This window comes from Grus americana, chromosome 3 (assembly GCF_028858705.1).
Source record: "Grus americana isolate bGruAme1 chromosome 3, bGruAme1.mat, whole genome shotgun sequence".
NCBI lineage: Eukaryota > Metazoa > Chordata > Aves > Gruiformes > Gruidae > Grus > Grus americana.
Genome location: NC_072854.1, coordinates 5608433 through 5630349, shown reverse-complemented (window position 1 = coordinate 5630349; position 21917 = coordinate 5608433). Strand labels below are relative to the sequence as shown.

General features: G+C 41.1%; 2 protein-coding genes across 7 annotated transcripts; both read left to right on the top strand.

The window, feature by feature from the left end:
• Positions 1 to 19: 19 nt before the first annotated feature.
• Positions 20 to 6373, top strand: CENPQ (centromere protein Q). 4 transcript variants are annotated; one of them, XM_054820390.1, is made up of 9 exons: positions 20 to 139; positions 1064 to 1219; positions 1954 to 2011; positions 2714 to 2828; positions 3092 to 3160; positions 4438 to 4567; positions 4830 to 4949; positions 5208 to 5285; positions 5712 to 6368. In XM_054820390.1, exons 2-9 carry the CDS (start codon positions 1067 to 1069, stop codon positions 5838 to 5840), a joined length of 852 nt encoding a protein of 283 aa, XP_054676365.1. In that variant the 5' UTR covers positions 20 to 139; positions 1064 to 1066; the 3' UTR covers positions 5841 to 6368. The 4 variants fall into 4 exon arrangements, with proteins under 4 accessions (XP_054676365.1, XP_054676364.1, XP_054676363.1 ...); XM_054820389.1 differs by lacking the exon at positions 20 to 139 and adding an exon at positions 241 to 354 and having other exon boundaries at positions 1957 to 2011; positions 5712 to 6373; XM_054820388.1 differs by lacking the exon at positions 20 to 139 and adding an exon at positions 245 to 354 and having other exon boundaries at positions 5712 to 6370.
• A 129-nt stretch (positions 6374 to 6502) lies between these two features.
• Positions 6503 to 15814, top strand: GLYATL3 (glycine-N-acyltransferase like 3). Of its 3 annotated transcripts, none has more exons than XM_054820393.1 (6): positions 6503 to 8767; positions 11223 to 11308; positions 11752 to 11859; positions 13063 to 13189; positions 13941 to 14067; positions 14965 to 15814. In XM_054820393.1, exons 1-6 carry the CDS (start codon positions 8749 to 8751, stop codon positions 15389 to 15391), a joined length of 894 nt encoding a protein of 297 aa, XP_054676368.1. In that variant the 5' UTR covers positions 6503 to 8748; the 3' UTR covers positions 15392 to 15814. The 3 variants fall into 3 exon arrangements, with proteins under 3 accessions (XP_054676368.1, XP_054676367.1, XP_054676369.1); XM_054820392.1 differs by having other exon boundaries at positions 13048 to 13189; XM_054820394.1 differs by having other exon boundaries at positions 6503 to 8844; positions 13048 to 13189.
• The last annotated feature ends 6103 nt before the right edge of the window (positions 15815 to 21917 follow it).

The window sequence follows — 21917 nt, the reverse complement described above, 5'->3', positions numbered from 1 at the left end:
GCCGCCCTGAGCTCCGACTGCCTCGCAGGAGGCGGGAACTAGCAGTGCGCATGCGCGTGGGTGCGCGGGGAATGTGGTCTACTAACGGCTCGGCGGGGTGAGGCGGGATTGGCGGCAGCTCTGAGGAGACGCCGGGGCGGTGAGTCTCGGGGCGGGATGAGCTGGTGGGAGGTTTTGTGGAGGTTCCTGCGGTGTTATCCGGCAACAACGGGGAGAAGGATTTGTGGGGATGTGAGGGGCGTGAGTGGTGAAGACTACATCTCCCAGCATGCGTTTCGCTCGATGGGCCCGGGCCATAGCTGTGGCGGGCAGCGTTGCATGCCGGGAGTTGTAGTCCGCGCTTCGCACGCTGAGGTATTCTGTCCCCCAAAATCGGTAGTTCCTTAGAGGGGGGGTGGAGGCAGGGCTTGCTTACCTGGTGTCGGTCGCGACTGCCGCCTGGCGAGCCGTGACGGGGCCTCTGCCTGAGGGAAGAAGCGGCCTGAGGGTATGGTAGGAAAACCGAATACATCTGAGTCGTTGTGGTTAGAAAAGAGAAGGTTAGTGGGGTGTAATGATTACTCTCTTCTGTCTGACTTCTTTTTCCTCCATCTCTACAGTGAGTAAGAAGAGAAACTATGGGTTTAAACTGCAGCAAGGAGTGTTGTGGTTAGGTGTTAGGGTAAAAAGTTCTGGTAATAGGATGACTGCACTGAACTGCATTAGAAAGATAAAGAATTTCTATTGTTGCAGGCTTTTAGGAGCAAATTAGGCTGTTCTCAGTGTAGTTACTGTTCCATTGCCATTGCTGCTCTTTGGCATACAGATATGCCGACTTTTAAACTTAAATGTTGAGCACACAAAGACTTGTCTAAAAGGTAAACGGGGATTTTTTTTTTTGTGGCCTTGCATTTAGATAAATATGCAAGATTTAGGCTTTGGGATAGAAAACATGCAAACGTTCGGGCTCATTTAGTACAGGGTATTTCCATAATTTTGCTTGTTAGTGTGTGGTTTGTACTGCATGGATTATAATTGGATTTTAATTTTGTTTTTATTTCCTCCTGTTCTGTTTGGTTTACAGATAATGAAACGCCACCACCCATCCTCTGGTAAAATGGGGGAGACCACTGGTGGAGGACCAGCAAAAAAAGCCTTTAAATCACAAAATCAGCAAGGGCCTTCCAGCAAAAAAAAGGGAACAGATGGAGAAGGAAGAAAACAAGGTCAAAAAAGAAAGGTAATCATTATTTTTTTATCAAATAAGTTAGAAAAGTAACCAAAGGGGGGGAAAAAAAAAGGGCAATTTTGCCCAATTTTCTACTGGAATTTATAGCAAATATTTTCTTAACTAAATGTAGTCCTCTTGAGGAAATGTCTAGTGTGAACAGCTGTTTTGAGACCCACTGCCTTGGCTGCTCCCTGGTTTTCAGAATTTCTAGTCACATGCCACTATGCCTGTGACAAGTAGAATGAAGCATTGCCTGATAATTAATAAAAAGGCAAGCTGGCTGTTTTGAAGAGCTGCATAGCATCTGTTTGAACAGAGTGATAAAATCAGAGCTCATGCAACTCAGATGACATTTATTCAGTTCTGGAAAATATTCTATGCATCTCTCAGGATTGGCGTAGGCAGCTTTCTGTTGGAGAGAGCTTGCTTAACTGCTTATGAATGGCATGATCTCAAGATGCAGTTTGATAGCCAAACATCTTGTGCATTTCTTATTTCATGACCTCATTCTTTGAATGGGTGGAACTAAGAGTTGCAAATTGCTTTCCCTGTCTTGCTGGAGATGAATTATTGTTTTACAATTCTATTAAAAAGCCTTTTTTGTGGACAATAGCAACAAGCTTCTGTCAAGCACTGAAGTGCTTTGACAGCCTTTTTATAGCGGATTGCTAGTAGTAAATGAATGGTTGCACAGCAAAGGATGTTTCAAAATTACCATATTTGCTGTAATTTTTTCTTTACAGCAGGTCACTCAGACAGTCAAAAGGAAAGCTAAGGAACATGGAGACTATTCCCCTGCAGGTAGGATTGTATTCTTTCTTATGTTTGTCTCATGCAAAATCAATGTTTTGAAAAAACACTGAAAGTAATAGTAGTAACTGCTGTGTTGAAATCATAGATGTCTGAGATGTCACTGAAATAATTTTCAGTTTTCTTTCTGAACAGTAACAGCGAGTATTTGCAGTATACACTTGGCCAGTGTGCATTCATATTATGTGTTGCATATGCACATATTAACCATAGCCTTTTGTTTGCAAGCAGTGCTCTTCTCTTGCAAAATTCCACCACAAGCACCCAGAACGTTTTATTTTCTCGTCACAGTTTATTGTCTTCTCTGTTAACCTCCTGTCTTAAGACTGGCATGTGTTGTATTGAACATACAAATGAGATGAGGCCCCTGCTGCATTGAGTTTCTCACTTATGTATATTCCCACTCTTTTTATTTCATTCTGGGTTTTGTCACTTGTATCGTCAACGATTTTGGGATAGTATCTGTTTAGAATGAAACTACGGTAAGAAAGAATCTGTTCTGTTTTGTGCTTTTTAAACAACTTATGACTTGCAAATAATAGGTACCATCTAATGTAGATATATTTGTCCTGATGGCTTTGTGACCTGGAAAAATCTTAACTGTTACACCTTTGACTACGATCTGACTGAGTCACAAAGCTGTCTATCCAGGTTTGACAAATCATATCTTCCTTTTTTCCTTTGTGTTAACAGGAGAAAAAGGTTCTTCAAAGAAGGTGAAGCTAACCAGCACTAAAATAGGATCTTGGCAGACTCTCTCTGAGAGCAGTAGGCAGTTTCTGGAAACTGTAATGGATTCAGTAATACTGTAAGTGGCAACTGTCCCTGTGGTGGTTCTTTGTTTCTACAAGGAATAAAATAAAAATCATAACATTGCTTGAATTGGAAAAGCTTTGGAGCTTTTTTGGGCAATATGGCTGACTGTGTATATTTTGTCCAGTATAATTTAACACTTTCTATCTGAAGTTGGACATGTTTAGCTAGAGAAGTTCTGACTATGTTTACTTCACTTGATGTGTTCTCTGTGCTTGCAGGCTTTGTGATGAAATTCTGCCTTTGTTTTCCTTCCAGATCTGTTTTGTGCCAACAACGTGAGAGAAAAGATGATGTTCAGAAGCATCTCAATTTACTGAAAGAAAAGTAAGAAATTATAATTTAAAAAGAAAATGAAACAAAAAAAGAGGGAGAGGAGGGATTTAGTTTACCCAGTTGTTTTGTACCATGCTTACAGAATTCTTCCTGGGAGCAATCACATTTAGGAAATCTTGGAAGGGAGAGTTGATGTGAAATCAAGGAGGGAAGTATCTTGGCAGTACCTTGATTGAAGTGGTCAAGCAAGAGTTGTTGAAAGACCCACTTCAACTACTTCTATATGAGTAACAGAACCTAGGAGGTATTCTTAAGATCTCCTTGAATCAGCTTTGTACGCTTTATGCAGGGTTTAAATTTGTAGGCGGCTATTTATTTTGTTAGCATTTTACGATAGTAGTGAGAGCAGTTATAGCTAAATTTTCTTAAATGCTAATTCATTTTCTGTCTGTTGAAGTAACTTCAAAGAGGGTTGAAATTTTATCTTGGGGAGTAATTTATGTCATTGTGGGAGTAATTATGTATGCTTGAGTGTCTGAGAACTTCTGTGTGCATGTGTGTTGATATACTAGATTCTTATCAAGATAGAGCCTGAGCATCTGTGTTGTTTTCATTGTTATTTCAGTACCTCGGGATTCTAACATGAAGAGCTAGTTCTTCATAAATGGTTTTCTTTTTTCTTTTTTTTTTTTTTTTTTAACATTTAATTTGTGACATGTTGGGTCTGATTTTCTGAGTTGCCAAACTCCTGCAATCTCATCTGAGATGCATGGAAATTGTGGCAGTTTGGTGTATCTAACAGACAGATCCAACTTGGAAGAATTCAAGTCTTCCTCAGAATCAGAAGGATCTTTGAGAGCAAACTAAAACTCTTCCTTTGGCATAAAACTAAAAATCTGTAAATACTTTTGTGAAATCTGATGTAACTAAAATGTTTTTTCATGGAAGCAGTTAAAAATGCTGCTTTTGGAACTTAGTTTTACTTTGAAAAGCAGAAAGGTCACAACTGGGAAAATATTAGTTAATGTCGAATTACAGTCAGGGACTGTACAGGCCAATGGGGTTGAAACAGCACAACGTCAGTGTATTAGCAAATGTTAGAATGGTGGGGTTTCTTGTTCCTGGTGCCTTCCTTGGATAATCTATTCTGCATGATTTTTGGAAAACAATCCAAGACAGCTTTTTTTGCTGTCTGGATCCTGTTACTTCACTGGCAGCAATTGGGCTAAACTGAGTTTAGTTTTTCGCCAGAGAAGTCATTAGCCAGTTTTCTTTTTGTTTTGCAAAGAACTCCAAACAAGTCATGCTTTCCTTTTTCTCTAATAAAGGGTGCTGAGATTTTTCAAGACTTTAAAGGTGCCTCCAGGGAAGCTGGGCAATCTGAAGAATGTCCCAGGCCTTCAAATGGCAGAGAAACAAATGCTTGAGACAAACGAAGCGTCTTTGGTACAATTGCAGGTATGAAGGGAAGAAAATATCTTGCCCGTCTGCTGCTGCTCAGTGTTTTGTAACTTTTTAGTAGAAGAACTGCTGGCTATGCCTGTGCTGTTGTGGAGGAGTTGTCCACTGCATCGTCACCCACCTTTGCTACAAAGCAGTTTATCTTTTTTGGATGTTTTTTCAGTGACTCAACTGATGCTTATTATCAGTATTTTATACACAAAAGGCTCACCATCTCTAAAGGAAATGTTATTCTGTTTTTATGTCTATTTTATCTTAGGAAGAAATAAATGAAGCTGAGCGATCAGCAGAACACATTGAAGAAACTATACAGCAACTGCAGTACAAAATCCAGGTGCTCAAGAACCAGTTAGAGGAAGATGAAAAAAAGGCCAGGAAGGTACTTCCAATAGATGTTGGTGCATTTCTCCAAGGAGAAGGTGTTTCCAGAGCTAGCTGATACAAGCTGTTTCTGCTGAGAGTGTCGTATGAGGAAGGCCTTATCTGTCTTTGGGAATGTAACTTTTCAGTCTTTCCATCTTGACTTGCAAAATTAAGATGTTTAGTTTTCAGAAGTTGGGTCATAACAGCTGGTTTGTTTTCCTACTTGTGTGCCTGATGTTTAGTTTTGGATTATTTTTTCTTTTTCCCATTCTAGGTATTCCAGGAAAATGGCAGTGGAGCACTCCACCTTCCAGAACTCCCCAAGCGCAGTTTACAGGCACCCACTTTGCAGGTGAGCATGGAATATATTTTCAGAGACAGCGTGGCTATGAGAAGGAAGGCAGAAGAATGTGCTTTTATCACTTAACCTCTGCCAGAGGGAGCAATTCTGAAATATCTGGAAGTTTTCTCTCTTGTTCCTCTCTCTCTTTTTTTCTTGACAACTATATGCTTAAGTTTTAAAAACAGAACAAAACCCTCAAAAACCTGCCATTTAAAGGGTCACATGTCTTTTCCTAGGAGCCCTATGGTCCTAGGGAACCTATAATTATATATATCTCTAACTGATGGAAGGAAGGCTGTCTTAATTCTGTGTCTTTGAATCCTTTTTATTTTAGCTCTATTTAAATACAGCTAGGCTGCATGAAAGTGAAATTTCTGTTGGACTCAATGAAAGCTGTTTTTTTTATTATCTGTTATTCTTTCTTTCCTTCTTTAGGAAGAAATTTTGAAGATAAAAAATCAGAAAGGCCTTTTAAAGGATATGAACACTATTCAGCAGTCAGCTGACATGAAGAACATGTTAACCCTCATTGAAAAGATCTATGAGAAGGTAGACTTCCTTTGAGAAACCAAAATAATACGGAGTCTCCTTTAGAGAAGATAACCTATGACAGCAGTCCGTGTTAATGTAGCGCAGCAGGATGCTGATCATGGAAACAGTGATTTCTTCCTAATGGCTTTACTGTTCTGACTGCTGAATTTCTGTTAAAACATTTTCTGTTAATATTGGTATATAAATCTGTAGATACATTCTGGGCCTTTAGTGATTTAAGTGATCAGTCGAGAGTTTTTTGGGGGGTTTGTTTTGGACCCGTGATGACTTCTAATGATGATATATGCTGTCTTAGGTGAAGGGAGGGAAATGGATCCTGGGTTTATTTGGGCTTTTTTGTAGAATAAGGCAACATCTTCCATTACGTTTGGACTTGCATATCACATCTGTAAATCAGTGAAAGCAATATCTCTTGCCAAACTAACTTTTGTTTTGGAGTTAAATCCTCTGTAAACCCAAACATGTAGTAAAAATATTGTTATCTCATGCTCAGTTGTAAATTCCCTGATCAACTTTCTCACCATTTTATAATAAAAAAACCTCCATGGCAGGAAATGGAATAATTTTTATTAAATGTACAGCTTTTGGGTTTTTTACATTTTCATATTCACTACTTATATTCACAGTTGGTGTCTTTTTTTTAAAAATCCAGGTGGTTGGGGAAAGCAGGTAACATTATAGAGCAAAGTTCTAGTCTCAGAATTGTGTGCTCACCTTATATTTCATTGTCAGATATTCCTCATCTTCAGAGGAAGAAAATTAAGTCAAAAGTCTATTTTCCCATGCACTTTGATATCTCATCTATTTTTTTCCATGATAGATCTTCTCCCGTAAGAGATTCAGTTGTTATAAAGTGCTCTCTCCAGTCAAATTATCTGCTAGAAGACAGCAGTAGTCTTTACATCGACTTACCATAGAAACACTTGTTCTTTTGTTTACAAGCTGCTGGTACTCTTAATGAGACATGAGCTCATTATCTGTATTCTCTTATACAAGATTAAAAGCCTCTCTGTAGTTGCTACATGTAGGATCAGGAAAACCAGACTGAGTATGTGCTTGCTTTATACCAAATCACATGAAAAAGTAGATAAATATTTAGAAATATTTCTCAAATTTTTGATCACTCAACGAGGGGAGCACTTACTGACATAACAACTACTAAAAGTAATTTAATCCAGATTATGGATTAAATGCGATTTGCGGCACTTCCTATTTTTCCCCAAGAAAGGCTGTAATCACAAGTTGTTTTGCAATTCTTCTGATGTGGTCAACTCCCGGCATTGAGATTTGTGATCTCTTCCCTGCCTTGCAAATCCAGTTGTTTAGATTGCAGTGTGTTCTGCTCAAAAAAGAGGAAGCACTCCTTGGGGGTAGGGTATCATGCTTTTTATTAATGTTAAATGCTATTTCTTTGATACTCGTAAAACTGGTTTTGTTCAGCTCCAGGTCTCTTTGTTGGCGAGTTCTTTGTAGCTGAAGGGTCTCCCCTTCCAAGCCTCATCTCTTACCATCCTCCTCGGTCTCCCATGTCCCATCGCTTACCACCCCACACCTGTACTTCTCTGTGCTGCATCCCATATCTCCATTTCTCAAGGCCTCTGCTGTGATACTCTGCCTGTCATACTCTATACTAATCATAAATAACTCATTTGACATGGAATAACTGTTGCTGCTGTCTGTTTCAAACTGTGGTTGTACCAAAGATAACTAAAATAATTATTCATAGTCACCTGGTCAACATGGGAAAATGCTGAATTAGATGGCTAAGTAAAACATTCACCTGATGAGCCTCAGTCCTGAGGCCTTGTAAACGCAGTGCAAAGCCATCACTAGTGATGGAGGTGTTGCATTGCAGGGCTAGATTCTTACTGAAGCAAGCCATGATTAATGGTTTTTTCTGCTGATGTTGGGTGATTTACGGTAGGCTGGCTGCGGATGTTGTTACTTTGGTGTTGATGTGCGTGCATAAACAGGACAACATAAAACGGGAATGTAAATCTAGACTTTTAGGAGGTGGTTGTAGCTCAACAATAAGTTGATGGCGGATGCCCTTGGGCAGAGTTGTGGAATGATGGGATTGTGGTTTCTGATGAGAGGACTCTTCTAGGAGAAGGTTCACTGTTGATCAGTGTGCGTGGAGCTGTGAACTTGTGTGATTTGACCTGAGAGCACCTGAAACTTCAATTTCACAAAACTTGGCTTCAAGTAGGTAAGCTACAAGCCACAGTTTTCTTAAGATACAGCAGGAATATCAATCTGTATCCCGTATCAACTCTTCCTCACGTTCAAATAAAGCATCTTTCTGCATGTGGTCTCCTGTAACGCTTTGATGTTCCTTCTGTATTGACTGTTCTGCCTTGTGCTATAGGTTATCAAGTCCAAATCAAAAGGGCGATATGGGTTGGCATCATCAAACTGGACTGACGGGGACAACCGAAAAATTAGGCAAAGTTTGAACAGGGCTGCCACCCCAAAATGATGTTTGGGTCTGCTTAGCTGGGCTGATTTTCTCTTTGGCAGAACACATCTCAGTTTATCTCAGGCTCTAAATTCCCTCATGGTACGCAGCTTGGCACTGAGAATGAGACTTGACTACTTAAATTTCACTGCCACTGAGGAAAAAAAGGATAATTATGTGCAAAGCAGATCATTCACTGGTATGAATGCAAAGAGATTAAATGTCTTAATGAAAAAATTAAAGGTTCCTGCTAGAGCCTATACTATTGAACAAGCCTTTTGACTGTTAACGATGCTTACACCCTCCTCCTCTGAAGGTGTGGCTGGCTCCGTCTTTTATTTCCAAACTCTCCCCACCAAAAAAAAAAAAAAAAGCTTTCAGGAACAGCACACCAGTTTAGAACAACTTGGATCAATAAAATTACAGTTTTAGGATTCTGGACAAGGGCTTTCATCATTCCCCATGCAGAAGCAGCCACAAAGTAGGTGTGTTTTATTGTTTTCTAACTTCAAGTTTATCATTGCACTTTGGAAGGACGAGCTACAAGACTGAAAGCAGGTAAGCGATCAGGTAGTCTCTCAGTGCAATATTTGTTTTAAATCTGAAAGTACTTCCAGGTGTAAAAACTCTCCTTAAGTAGAAGTAGCTGTATATTTAAACGCATACCAACGCTGCCTTTACGTATAGTTGCATGTATACTGATGGGCTGTGATACAGAGGCAATTTTCCCCTTGAAAATGGAGTATAAGCTTCAAGAAAAGTAAATATGCACATGTGATCATAGAATGGGCTAGTTTTTTAGAATTTTTATGTTTGGTGAAGCAAGACAAGGAACAAGAGGAGGGCTTGAGACTGATGGTGGATCATATGGATGCTGGAAGATATTTTCTTCTCTAAGTCGCAGGTGTCTTAATGGGGCAGCCTGAGCTTCACTATCTTGCTGTGTTCACATATCTCTACCCTGACCTGGGGAAGCAGATTGACTGTGTAAGTGTGTCAATTAATGCAATGGTTTATTCAACCCTTAATCTGCCCGCTGGGGACAACAGGAGGAGGCCATTAGTGCTGACCGTTGTGTAATTTCTCTGTTAAACAGAGCCTTGTCACTTGGAAACTGAACTGTTTGAAACCTAAACATAGCCTGGAAGGAAGATTCAAGTTACGAGATACAAAAGCCCTTAGAAAAAAATACATGCTGTGCAATCTGTAGAATTAAAGAAAATAAGAAAATGGCCAGATTGGCGCATTGTGTTAAGAATAAGTGAGTAGAAGCCTTTTTCTATGGGTCACAGATCAGCTGTAGCAGTGATCGTGGAAAGACTCCTTGACTAACTTGCAGTAGGAGATCAATTCTAAGGTTAATGTATAGTGCTGACAAGATAAGTCATCAGTGCTAAGACCGACCCTTCAACATTTGTAGTATGTGGGTGTTATTCATTTCCCTTAAAAATCAGACTGAGTGACACCTGATTGTTGTCTTACTTGTGGTCTGTCTGTTGGATCAGTAAATTTGTAGTAGGCATATAACGTCTAATAAGCGAACATGGGAGCTGAGGATGGATGACCACCTAGCCCCCTGTACAGGATTTATTGCTCCATCTGTGATCCTGAGAGGTGGCTGCTTGTAAGATGTTCATTAGTAATAAGGTAGATACTTGATAGCTGCAATGATTTGTAACTTATGTTAAGCTTTATAGTGAACTGCAGCAAAGAGAAATGCTTTTACGATTAATTGGTGCATATTTAAGAGATAAAAGAGAGGATGAAGGATGTGGTACTTCTGAGAAACCTTAGGATTTGAATTCTTTCCTTGGACTTTTTAATTGAAGATACATTTTTATTGCTTCTCAGGGTTTCTTTTTGGTTTGTTTTGGTTTTAGGTTTTTCATTTGTTGGGGGGTTTTTTTGACAGACCGTAACTATGTTGTTTTGGATGGGCTACTCTGGATTTACAGCAACCTGAAAAGAAAAAAAAAATATTACCCAGGCAAGGCAGCTGTTTCACTAATAATATTTCTGGCTGTCATTCTTGTGATAACTCCTCTGTTAAGGAAGTTACCCTGGGGGATGAACTGTCCCAAATTGGGGTTGTTCAGCCTGGAGAAGAGAAGGCTCTGGGGAGACCTTAGAGCACCTTCTAGTACCTGAAAGGGCTACAGGAAAGCTGGAGAGGGACTGTTTACAAGGGCAGGGAGTGATAGGACAAGGGGTAATGGCCTTAAGATGAAGGAGGGGAAGATTAGATTAGATAGATTTAGATTAGATATAAGGTAGAAATTTTTTATGATAAGAATAGTGAGGCAACCTGTTGTTGCTCAGAGAAGCTGTGGGTGCCCCATCCCTGGCAGTGTTCAAGGCCAGGTTGGATGGAGCTTTGGGCAACCTGGTCTAGTGGAGGGTATCCCTGCCCATGGCAGGGGGTTGGAACTAGATGGGCTTTGAGGTCCCTTCCAACCCAAACCATTCTGTGATTCTGTGAAATGTAGCTTAAAAAGTTAGAAGCTGAATTAACGTAGCACAAATTACTTATTAGTAACCAGTAGAAGAGGTCAGTCATATCTAGGCTTAAAGAATTTGGCGGTAAGAATTCATTTTTACAGTTTTTACCAGCAAAAACTAACATGATTTTCTGGGGCAGACATGAGAAAGCTTTCTTTTTGAACCTATCTGTAGGTGACCTGCCTGATGTTACACAAGCAACCTGGTATAGAATAACAAATTAAGCCCAGGATTTTCTGACTCCAGCATGGTCTGCCAAACACCATCCCATCTTGCTGTTCTCTGAACATTGGAAAAAAAAATATTCTGAAACACTTTTCATAGGAAAATGCTGAAGCAGGGCACTTATTGCAGTGTGAAACTAGCAATTATGCTACTCAGTTCCTCCACACTATTGCTTTTCCGAATGTCTCTTTATACCTTCTGTGTGTTCCTAGCAAGGAAGATGCTGGTACTCAAATGCTCCATGAAGTTGCAGATGCTGGAGAAAATGCTAAGGTGGAGTTTCCCCGAGTCCCTCAAGGTAACACAGCTCTGATTTGTTTTCTGTGGAATTTCCATCAGTGAATCAGGACGTTTGTTGGGGAATCAAAGCTGTGGGGAAACGGTTGTGCCGCTTCTGGACTGACTGATATTTGCTGCTTAGATGACTACATCTGAGATATCCATTTGGCCCTGCCTACTAACTCAAATCCATGTACTTAAGAAAGAAGCAAACCAGTTCACCTCGTCTCCAAAATAATTAGGGTTGGCATAATTAGACAATGGCTTATCTTCATGATAATATGCCTTACTGGTGAGTGTGTAGGTATCGACCTATGTGAGAAATACGTGTGTGCGTGAAAATTTAAATGTGTGTTTTCAGCTCCGTGTCACCGGTTCAGTCTCCAGTTCATAACACAGGTGCCACGTTAGGGTGTCTCAAGTCTCAAACTGTCTTTCTTCTCTTGGCTGTTCGTCCTGCAGGTTTATGGAGCTGTGATGAACATCAACCGAGGGAACCCCTTCAGGAAGGAAGTGGTGGTGGACTCATGGCCAGACTTCAAAGCTGTTATCACCCGGCCGCAGAGGGAGGTAGATTGACATGGGGTTTTATCTTTCTTTCTCAGAGGTGGATCCAACATCACTGGGGTGTTGCTCTCAGCTATCTGAGAGCTTTGTGGATGGGTCTAGCTTTATCTGGGAACCATGTAACGGGAGCATGTGGAACCATAAAGTGCAATAGGACATCCTGGTGGGTGCCAGCACAAAGCCCACTAGAGAGAGTGCTGCTCTTTCCAGAAACGTTCTGCCTCGCAATTACAGCCTAACGAAGCTTGCCTATGAAGTACATGCTCTAATTGATTGTACCGACTGAAGAATAACTCGCATAGTTTATGCAGACACATTTTACCTGCACTCATGCTGCATAACCGAACTTTCCCAGGATTCCTTGGTCTTTCTAGTTTTTGTGCAGACAGAAAAAAAGAGCTTTAGTGATGGGGCAAATGCAGCTATAAGGTGAAAGAAGGGTCCTTCTGCAGTCTTATTCCATAACATGCAGTGCTAATGAGATGCTGGGAGAGGGCATTGCCTCAGTCTTTCTGTCCACCATGATAAAGCAATCTGACTTGCATGGATTTGTGCCTCCGGACTAGGAGACAAGCTCTTGGTGGTGTACTATTCACCTAAGTACTGCCTGTGCAGTTAAATCCTTGGCATGCTCTCTGGGACAACCAGCTCTCCTAGGCCAGCAATGCAGGAGTCAGCACAGGACATGGACAATCCCTACTTGGCAGTTTGGATGTTTCCAACCTGTTTTGAAGACTATGAGAGTTTAATAGTATTGACGAGGCCAGACTCTGCTACTTCAGCTCAAGGGCAGAGAGCAAGCACTGATACTATTTTGTTTACCAGAAGAGGTGTGTTCTACATGTGTTGACCTTGGCAACCAAATAACACAGCATTGGTTTTGGGACAAACAGTAGTAGACGTGAGCTTTGAATTAGGCAAGAATCTCAAGAAACTGCCGCCAGGTTTGGGTTACTGTGCCTTAGGTACGTGAGCATTTACTACCATTGCTGCTTTCTGCTAGTATGACACTAGAGAGAGCAACAGATATTTCTGGTGTCTTGCTTGAGAGTCGCTACTGAAAATGTCCTAAAAGAAGCCACCTTGAAGCTTTTAACATTTGTTAAATCTCTGGGGTTGGCTTTCACTGAGTTTTGATTCCAATGTGAAAGATGTGTGTGTGGGAAGGGGGAGAATATTTGATTCTTGCAGATTTTTTCTCCCCAGAATGAGATGGATGACCTTGACCATTATACCAATGCTCATGCAGTTTTCTACAAGGAGCTACAAGCTTACCAGGAGCTACTGGAAAACACAAATGCCATCAACTGGGGACAAATTTTTCAGATACAAGGTGCAGTGCAGCCTTACTTGGTTTAGAGGAAACAGACTAGATAAAGCAGTTAGTTTAAAAAGGCTTCATGGAGTGCAGACCCTGCCATTCTGCTCTATAGAAAGATTTCTTGTACTTAGTAAAACACAAGATCTAGGATATAGCTTTTCTAGCTTTTGGATTTAATCTGTATCATATTCACTGTTACCATTTCAAGTTCAGCTTTCAATTAGATGGAGCTATTTCCTTGGCAGGAAGGCATGTATATTTATGTTTATTTTTGCTACTGGCCATAGAATTCTGTGGACAACATACAGACTGAGCTGAGCAGTAGTTAATGTGGTAACAGCATTTGGAAGCTCAACCTAGACAAGACCTAAATGGGAAACAATATACACATTTCTAATGGTGAAGGTTACCAATCAGTAGAAGAACTTGCTTATGGAATAGGTGATTTCTCCATGATTGAAATCCTTGCATTACGTCTGGGTAATTTACTGTGGATCAAACTGAGGGTAGGAGTTAGATAGGGAAGTCACTTGGAGAGAATCATTATTCTAGTGATTGGATTAGATGAAAAGTGTGATGTCTTCTGACCTTCGTGTATATAAAGCTATAGCCAAAGTGTGGAGGCAACCTAGTTAATTTTGGAGATTTTAAATACCTGGCTAGTTCCATTAAAAGTGTACTACTGGACTTTATCTAAAAAAAAAAAAAAAAAAAAAGCAGCTTTCTTTTTAAAGTTCCTCAGTATTTATCTTTGTATACATAGGGCTCCAGGATGGAATACGTGAAATATCCAGAACGGTGGCTTTATCTAAGAAGGTAGATGTGAAAATATCCTGTTTCCAGATGGTTATCCATTCGGACCCGGACACGCTGCCAGATGTCAGACTTCAGTACGTCTAAGCATGCCATGTCATTTTTTGATGTCCTTACTATAGCAATATATTTCCTGAAAATATATTTTCATAAAAAATATCAGGAAGACTGCTAGTCTTTCTATGACTGGGTCAAAAACCTGACTGAGGAATTACTTGGTAGGGAGGAACTATTCCCTTAAATACTTAAAAATCCCCCAAGATTTTTCTTTAATCCATCTATCACTTTTGCAGTTTTATATTCCAGAATAGTCCCCATCCCCTCCTCTCTTTGTCTATACATGGAATCCACAGGTCTGGTTTCCATCTCCTTTGACCTTCCTCTGTCAAAGCTCCTTAGATTTGATATTTGGACCCGGGACTCCTGCGAAGTTTGTTTTTCACAAGGAGGCTTTACACGACTGCTCGAAGCCTTGTAAGTTTTCTAACGTCCATCTGCTGGTTAGGTATCGGTCTGACATCAGAGCAGAAGAGTAGGGGAACCAGAGGCTCCATTTTTCCTGGAATAAATTTCTCAGCAGTGGATTCAAAATCCAGAGAGAAGCTATCAGCCTTGGAGGATGAGAGGCTAGAAATCAAATCCTTTCCACGCTCCTGTGCCACCTAATGTGTCACTGGGGCTCCTTGCCTTCCTTAACATGTTCTCCACTCTTCCTGTAAGGAATAAGGCACCTCTGGAGTGTGTTGTGTGGACTCAGGATTTTATATAAACAAAGACCTAAATTGAAGAGGCACTTCCCTCTATAATTATTCCCAAACCTCCAGCCTAATGAACTCAGCTCTCTTTGATTCTGCTTTATGATATAAACTTGGAAATCTGTTTGTCTGGAGAAGACAGCTTTAAATCTAGTGCAGTTGCTTGGAGATTAGGAGGTACAGCTTTCTGCCTAATACACTTTCTGTATTGTCTCTTAGGATGGACCCTAAATTAACACTGACTTACCTGGACATCTCCCATGCCAGCCTGCTCAGCAAAACCTGGTCACGGGGGGGCAACCCAAGGAGCCAGAAGTACCTTGCTAACCTCATTTGCTGCTTCCCCAGTGTCTGTGTCTTGGATGACAATGGGTATCCCCTCTCCTGGAGCCTGACGGACCAGTTTGCCACCATGATTCATGGTTATACTCTCCCAGAGTATCGGAGAAAGGGTTATAGCAGGCTTGTGGCTACCACTTTAGCTAAGAAATTACATAGCTGTGGCTTTCCAGCACAGGGTAATGTCCTGGAGACGAATATACCATCAATAACTTTGCTGAAAAGCATGAATGCCCAGTTTCTTCCCTGCTCGTTTTTCAGAGTGATTCATACACCTTTTCAACTTTTAGCCAAATCTGACTTATAGTCAGACCTCACGAACCTCTACATTCAGATCAACTTTTGTGTACTGCAGGAGCACTCTGGTGGAATTTAATAACTTGGGTGAGATCAGAAATCATAGAAGAGGTTCCTGCATAAGCCTAAAATAGAAGGTACTGACTGCTCGTTACTTCTCTGCTTGGGGAAAGCTGTGCATGGCAAATCCAAAAGACTAGGAATGGTTGTAAGTTTAATAGTTGAACTGTAATGGATATTCTGATTGTACTGCTTCTGACTGAAGAATTATTCCTTCTATATAGCCATTTTCTGGGATATCCACAGCAGAATCCTTGAACACCTCTAACACAATCTGTCTGTTTTGGTATAAGTCCTCAAGCCTCTCCTTTCCCTAAGATGGCCTAAAAGAGTGAAATTAAATATGTGAAATTAAGAAGCAGAGAAACCTGCAAGGAGCTGTCTGAATTAAAGAAAAACTTTATAAAGAAGTGGTTTAATGTCCAATACAGGAACAAGTCTGTCTCCTTTCTACTGTGTGTCTCCTTTATGCTCAAGGTACATATCGACAAATCTGTCTGTCTGTCTTCTACTCATGGTAGAGCTAAACATGCAGAGGCTGGATAAAGTCTTGCAGATTTTAACTCCAACACATAGGTGTTTTAGCAGAAGTCGGAAGGGCTTGCTAAAAGTCATTTTCATCAGTTCTATCAGTAAATAACTCCAAATGCTTTGCAAATACTCCTTCTGGGTGTAGAGTAAGTCTCATTGTTTTCACACCAGTTTAAAGCTTACATAAAATTTGGCAGAAGCTGTCAGATATCTACGTTGTCTCTCAATCAAGAGTGTCCAAGTATAGATACGTATTTAAGAGAAGTGACCACACTTCCTGGGGACATGGCTAAACCCTACATGCCAGGAGAATGCCTGGGAGCAGCGATGAAGATGCTATCACTGAAGGCTGTGGGAGGACACATGGAAGTCCTGTATATGCCAAAGCTGATAAGGCTTTTGCACAGGAGCCTACTAGGAGGACAACGACTTGACTGAGAGGTTGTTCCCTGAGCAGCACAACTATCAAAGGCCGGTTGCCTATGATATAAAATACAACGAGGGCTCTATCTGGTTGGCCGAAGGCAGGCAGTGCCCCAGGGTACCCTTTCTGATCTGCAGCTGCTGGTCCAGAAGGCAACAAATCTCCTACATGTCACATCTGTTAACCCTGTGCAGGTATCTCCAATGCTCCATGGTGTCTGAAATGACACTAAGGGCAGGGTTCAATTAATGCTGAACAAACGTGTCTGTTTAAGTCTAGGCTCCACTGACTGTTTTCAGGAGATCCTCACTAAATAATGACAATGTAGACTAAGCTGCTACTTATTTGCCTAGGCACGGGTGTCTAGTCCAGCTTCAGGCATCTTAGAATATTTGAGATACCTTCTTGATGTTGAAAGGCTGAATGGGAAACCAACGCTCTTCTGGGCTACCCATTGGACATCTACTCTCATAAAGCATCTCAAACAACACTCAAGATGCAAACAACTGGATAAATCACAAGGGCACATATAGACACTGATAATCAGACACCTAAATTTACATCTGAATTTGTAGCTGAATCCTGCCAGTTGCACATGCTTTTAACTAACAGCTTGTGTGTTGAGGTGCTACCAACACGGTAACATGGGAAGAGCAGCTCTGAATGTTTTTATTGCTGGTGGTCACCGTGCTTTGCTAATCGAGGCAGTTGATTCCAGAGGATATTCATAACTTGTAGTATTTCTGTTGATTCCTGGTATTGTATAAACTGCTACTCTGGACCACCTTTTCCAGCACCTTGCAGGAGATAGTTTAAAATAGGAGGACTCTTGTTTCACAGGGCATCTGGTCCAATACACCCGCTTCTCTTTTATATTTTAAGAATCACTAGACTTTGTTATTTAGTCAGTATTTCTTAGCTTTCCATGTTACAGCATGTCTATTTACCAGTATATCTCCAGAGAAAAGCAAATTGGTAATGCAGTGGTGGTCTTCTATTGATAATTTTCCTTGTGAGCAATTTGTCACCGTCGTGGAGACTGCATCTGTCACAGCAGTGCCTTCTGCTCATGGCAAAGTAGAGCAATAAGCATCACACCATGCAAGCTCATCTAAAGAGCGAGAAGTGTACCAAAATCAGATCTCCACTGGAAAATAGAACAGTGGGAGGCTTAATATATTATTTTGGCATTTAACTTTGACCCGGAGAGGTATTGTACTTTCTGTTACACCTCTGTATGTCCAAAACTGTATTTGGCTCCATCTGGATTCAAAATCAGATTGGATAAAGCCCTGAGCAGTCTGGTCTGACCTCATGGCTGACACTGACCTCCTGTAGTCCCTTCCAACCTGAATTATCCAGTGGCACTGTGAGCTTGTGAATCCATTGTCATTCCAGTTTTGCATCACAGTTTCCCTTTTTGAATTTGAATGGGTGTGACTGGAAGCAGGATGTGACTGTGAAGGGGATGTGTGTCTACAGGTGCTGATTTCTGGTGAGTTTGCTATGTATCTCTAGTGGGTATCTCTAATGGATCTCTCTGTGCAAACATATACACAGCACTGCTAGTAAGGTACCTCACAGACCTGAAATGAGTCGATCGTTAAATGCTTAATGGGGACTATTAAGATTTAGCCTTAAGCTTGTGTTTATCTACTGAATTGGAAGGGGCCATGATTGCAGCACTTCACAGGAGTCAGATCCAGAATAAAAGGAGTCCTGTTTCCTTTTGACAAGGAGATTAACGAAATCCTGAGTGAGAACCAGTTTTGTCGGTCCTGTCTGGCAAAGGAAGGAGAGCAGAAAGGTGGATGACAAAAAAAGGCTGAACAAAGAGTTCAGGTAAAGCCGTGCAGATTAATTCCTGAATTTCTCTGGGAAACAGAGCAAAAGAGAGAAAAAGAGGGACAAGCCATGGGGGAAAGGGAAAGAAGGTTTGAGGGGCTAGCCTGTTGGAGAAACAATGTTAGGTTGGTTTCTCTACTTGAGAAAATGAACCACGAGCTTCAGGGGACGGACCTTAGAGAATCAAGCCTACAGAAATGCTCTGGAGCGACTGGGGAGGAAACATGGGCCTGTTCATTGTATTTTCTACCTCTTTCTACTGGTATTGACAGCAAGGGTGTCCTTAGTCCTATATGAAAGCTAAGCAGTTGGCCCCATTGCTGTAAAGGTTTAATGGAGACAGCATATGCCCAGGAAGTGTAAGCAAGAGAGGAAAAAGTGCATTCTACACATATTCAAGTAAAAAAGTAGGTTGGTTAATACCCAAGAGATTGTTACTTCCTCCAGGGTTCGCCTGTCCTCTAAGCTGCTGGCTTGACTTATGTCAACACTGTCACTCAGATCTCCTTTGATTTAGGCAATGTGGACGAGAGGCATAGCAGTGGCATATTGCTGGCCGAAAAGCTGCCAGGGAGCCTCTGCACAGCAGCTGTCAAGATGCTAAAAATTCAGACATTATGAGTTCTGGCTTCATGTAGTTTCAAAGCTTCATATAGTACCCAACTGATTTGCTTGCTAGTTTTCTTCCCTGCATCCTTTGGCATCACTAACAATGTGATCTAATGGGTTAACTAACAACGGCCCAGGTGAGCAGGAAAGATAAATAATTTATGTACATAGACCTTTGGAAGGGACAGAGCGATACAGGGCTGGATGCCTGCAGGTCTGTGAGGAGGTGATGCTGACACAGGCATGAGCTAGTTCCAGGGTAACTTGACTTGCAGTGGGTACCTGACAGGATGGTACTAATGGAAGGCACCTTCCCTTGCTAAATCTATGGCTGGAGCACAGTAGGAGGCACATATCCTTTTAGCGCACAAAAGATCAGCAGGTCCTGGACTAAAAAATTACAACATTTTTAAAAGGAGGGCAAAAGGGTGGATTGAGACATTTAATTTCATTAATATTCAAATATTCCATTATTATTTTAGCTTTCTGAGTTTCATACTGAATTAAATATAAGAATGTCATTTGTATGTGCGCTGCCATTTGAAAGATAGTATGTGTATCTGAATCACTCATGCAGGGCTGGCAGATCTGGTTTCAGAAAACCAAAATCATCAATTTTAAAAAAAATGAAAATATTTTTTGAGCAAAGCAGGGATACCTGACAGGAGAAAACTATTGTCATACAACAGAGAATTTCTGCAAGACCATAGAAAAGTGAGAATTGCAGGAAATGGTAGTGCTTTGTTGGTGTGTGAGCAGGTGCACAGATGTATACACATCTGATACAAAGGACAATCTGGGTTTAAGGCAGCCCAGTATTTTAGGATAACGGAATATATAAAGATTACAATCCTTGTCTTTATCAAGTCCAGGTAAAGTCTGGCATTGCATTCAATAGGGCCAGATGTCTACTTCTAAATTCTATCTCATTCAGCCCAATTAGACCATTTTTACAGAAGCTGTGGAGATCCTGTATTTATCAAGAGGGACAATAATTTCCAGGTAACTACATCCAGTGGTGGTTTGATTTGAAGACAGAAAATAACCATCTGATAAACAGAGATACCACAGCAAAGAGCCTGAGATGGTCATGCAATGTAGGATCCTGTCACATGAAAGGCAGAAATTCAGGCTGCCTAGGCAAATAAACGTCCTGGAAGAAAGAGCAGGGTCAGTTCAGACAAGACTGTTGACTTTTTGATTGGAAACCCTCAATGTATAACCAGTGTGGGGAACCCACTGAAGCACTAATATGAGCTTTGCTGTTTCTGTCTTCTTGCCTGCAGAAAAGTGTTGATAAGAAGAACATGAAATTTTCATGGAAGTGGATTTATCTTTTCTGTCTACTCCTAGAAGTATTGCCAGTTAATGGAAGAGTGTGAGGAGCCATCTGCCATGTGAAGTGCAGATGACAGGTCTACAGACTCAGTACTGGAGCAGGCTGTGCCCACAGTCTAGATATACTGATGTCCTTGCAACAGATTCGCACAGAGGCATGTGTGATCTTGTGCCTCTCTACAACCCCTTCTTTTCTGGTCATGCTTTGTATATTAGTCCCAAAATGATATGAATTCTTCATAACTGGGATGATCCCTTTTAATTGCCAAAAAATATTTTTGACACAAATCAGAAATTATATGGTGGTGTGATAAAAGGGCATCTGCAGTAAAGAGAATGAATTATGTAGTATTTGAAGTTTTCCTCCTATTGCACTTTTAGGTGGAGTTCAGGGTTGACGTTTAAATAGAGAGCACCTATTTTTCATAGTCAATAGAAAAGTCAGGACAAGCAATAAGCACACACAAAAAGGATGACCATCATCCCGCTTCATGAGGGAAGGTTCCTCTGCGCACCCTGTCATGATTCCTTAACAAACAACGATGTCCATTGCACCAGCACTTGGCCAATGAGCCCTGATGTGTCTGGGTGGCACCCTGAGGATGCTGGACCTGAACCAAGAGTACCACTCAACTCCCGTGCTGCCTACGGGGAGAAAGCAGATGTGGAGGCTTGAAGCAATATCAACCTAAGGCTCTCTTGGCTCTCAGTCAATTTTAACTTCCTATTACTGTCGCCAGGAGGTGGGAGCCCTCTGCCAGCTGGAATTTGCAGACAGTGTTTATGCAATGTTTAATAGCAAGTCAGAAGGTTCATTACAAAAGCACCAGCTATTTTGCCATGGGTGCAAAAAATGCTTTATTTACTGAGGTTATCTTAATGACCCTCTGGACTCATGTTAACTTGGCTTAAGGTTTTTCCTGAGAAGAGATCTGCTATAAAAAGTACTCAACTGGTATTTCTTTGCATACGGTAGGCTGCGCAGATACATCTATATTTGCGAAGTAAATTTTCAGGGCTATTTGACTTACTTGTAGCATTGTAGGCTTTTCGTCATTGCAAGAAGGTCAACAGAAAATAGCAGGGAAATAAGAGAGAAATAACAATTAAAGAGGAAATTGCCACTTTACGGATGCAAGTGTCACGTGGTGGAAGGAGAATTTCTTTTCGGGTTGAGAAGCAGGCAGTCAGCTGGTGTGTCAACTGTCCCAGGCAGTTGTGCAAGCACTCTTGTGATTATAACTCTGGGCCTTTTCAGTGAACATTAGATGTGCGTAAATGTCCTGCTTCTAGTACAACTGGGGTCTGCCTTCTTCTGAAGTGTGTGGGTCTTGCCTGGAGGAGTTACAGCCTCCACGACGGTGTTCATTCTGGTGATCTTGCAAATGCCAAGCAACTGTACGATAGTTCATGCACAATCTGGCATTGCCATCTTTCAGATGACGTCCACATCCTTCTGAATTAGTAAAGACCTAGAAATGGAGGTTTAGCCTCTTCAGGGCTGATGGCACCTGCTGACAAGAAGTAGTGTAAGGAACAGGGGCCTGTTTTGCTCATGGAAAAATAATTTTTTTTTTTCATTATTTTGTCTCCAACCCCCAAAGTGAAAAACAGTGTTTAAACTGAGTGGGTTTTTTTCTGAAATGTTGGAGTTGGAAAATGACTAAAAAATCCATTTTGATGTAGCTGTGTCTTTGAAGATATGTACGTGGAGAAGCCTCAGATACAG

Bases quoted from the DNA above. Each gene is read 5' to 3' on its own strand.
- GLYATL3 (XM_054820392.1), top strand. The intron at 11,309-11,751 runs GTAACACAGCTC...TTCGTCCTGCAG, and splicing joins GTTTCCCCGAGTCCCTCAAG to GTTTATGGAGCTGTGATGAA. The intron at 13,190-13,940 runs GTGCAGTGCAGC...TTGTATACATAG, and splicing joins ACAAATTTTTCAGATACAAG to GGCTCCAGGATGGAATACGT.
- CENPQ (XM_054820388.1), top strand. From the start codon at position 283: ATGGGCCCGGGCCATAGCTGTGGCGGGCAGCGTTGCATGCCGGGAGTT. The intron at 1,220-1,953 runs GTAATCATTATT...TTTTCTTTACAG, and splicing joins AACAAGGTCAAAAAAGAAAG to CAGGTCACTCAGACAGTCAA. The intron at 3,161-4,437 runs GTAAGAAATTAT...TCTCTAATAAAG, and splicing joins CTCAATTTACTGAAAGAAAA to GGTGCTGAGATTTTTCAAGA.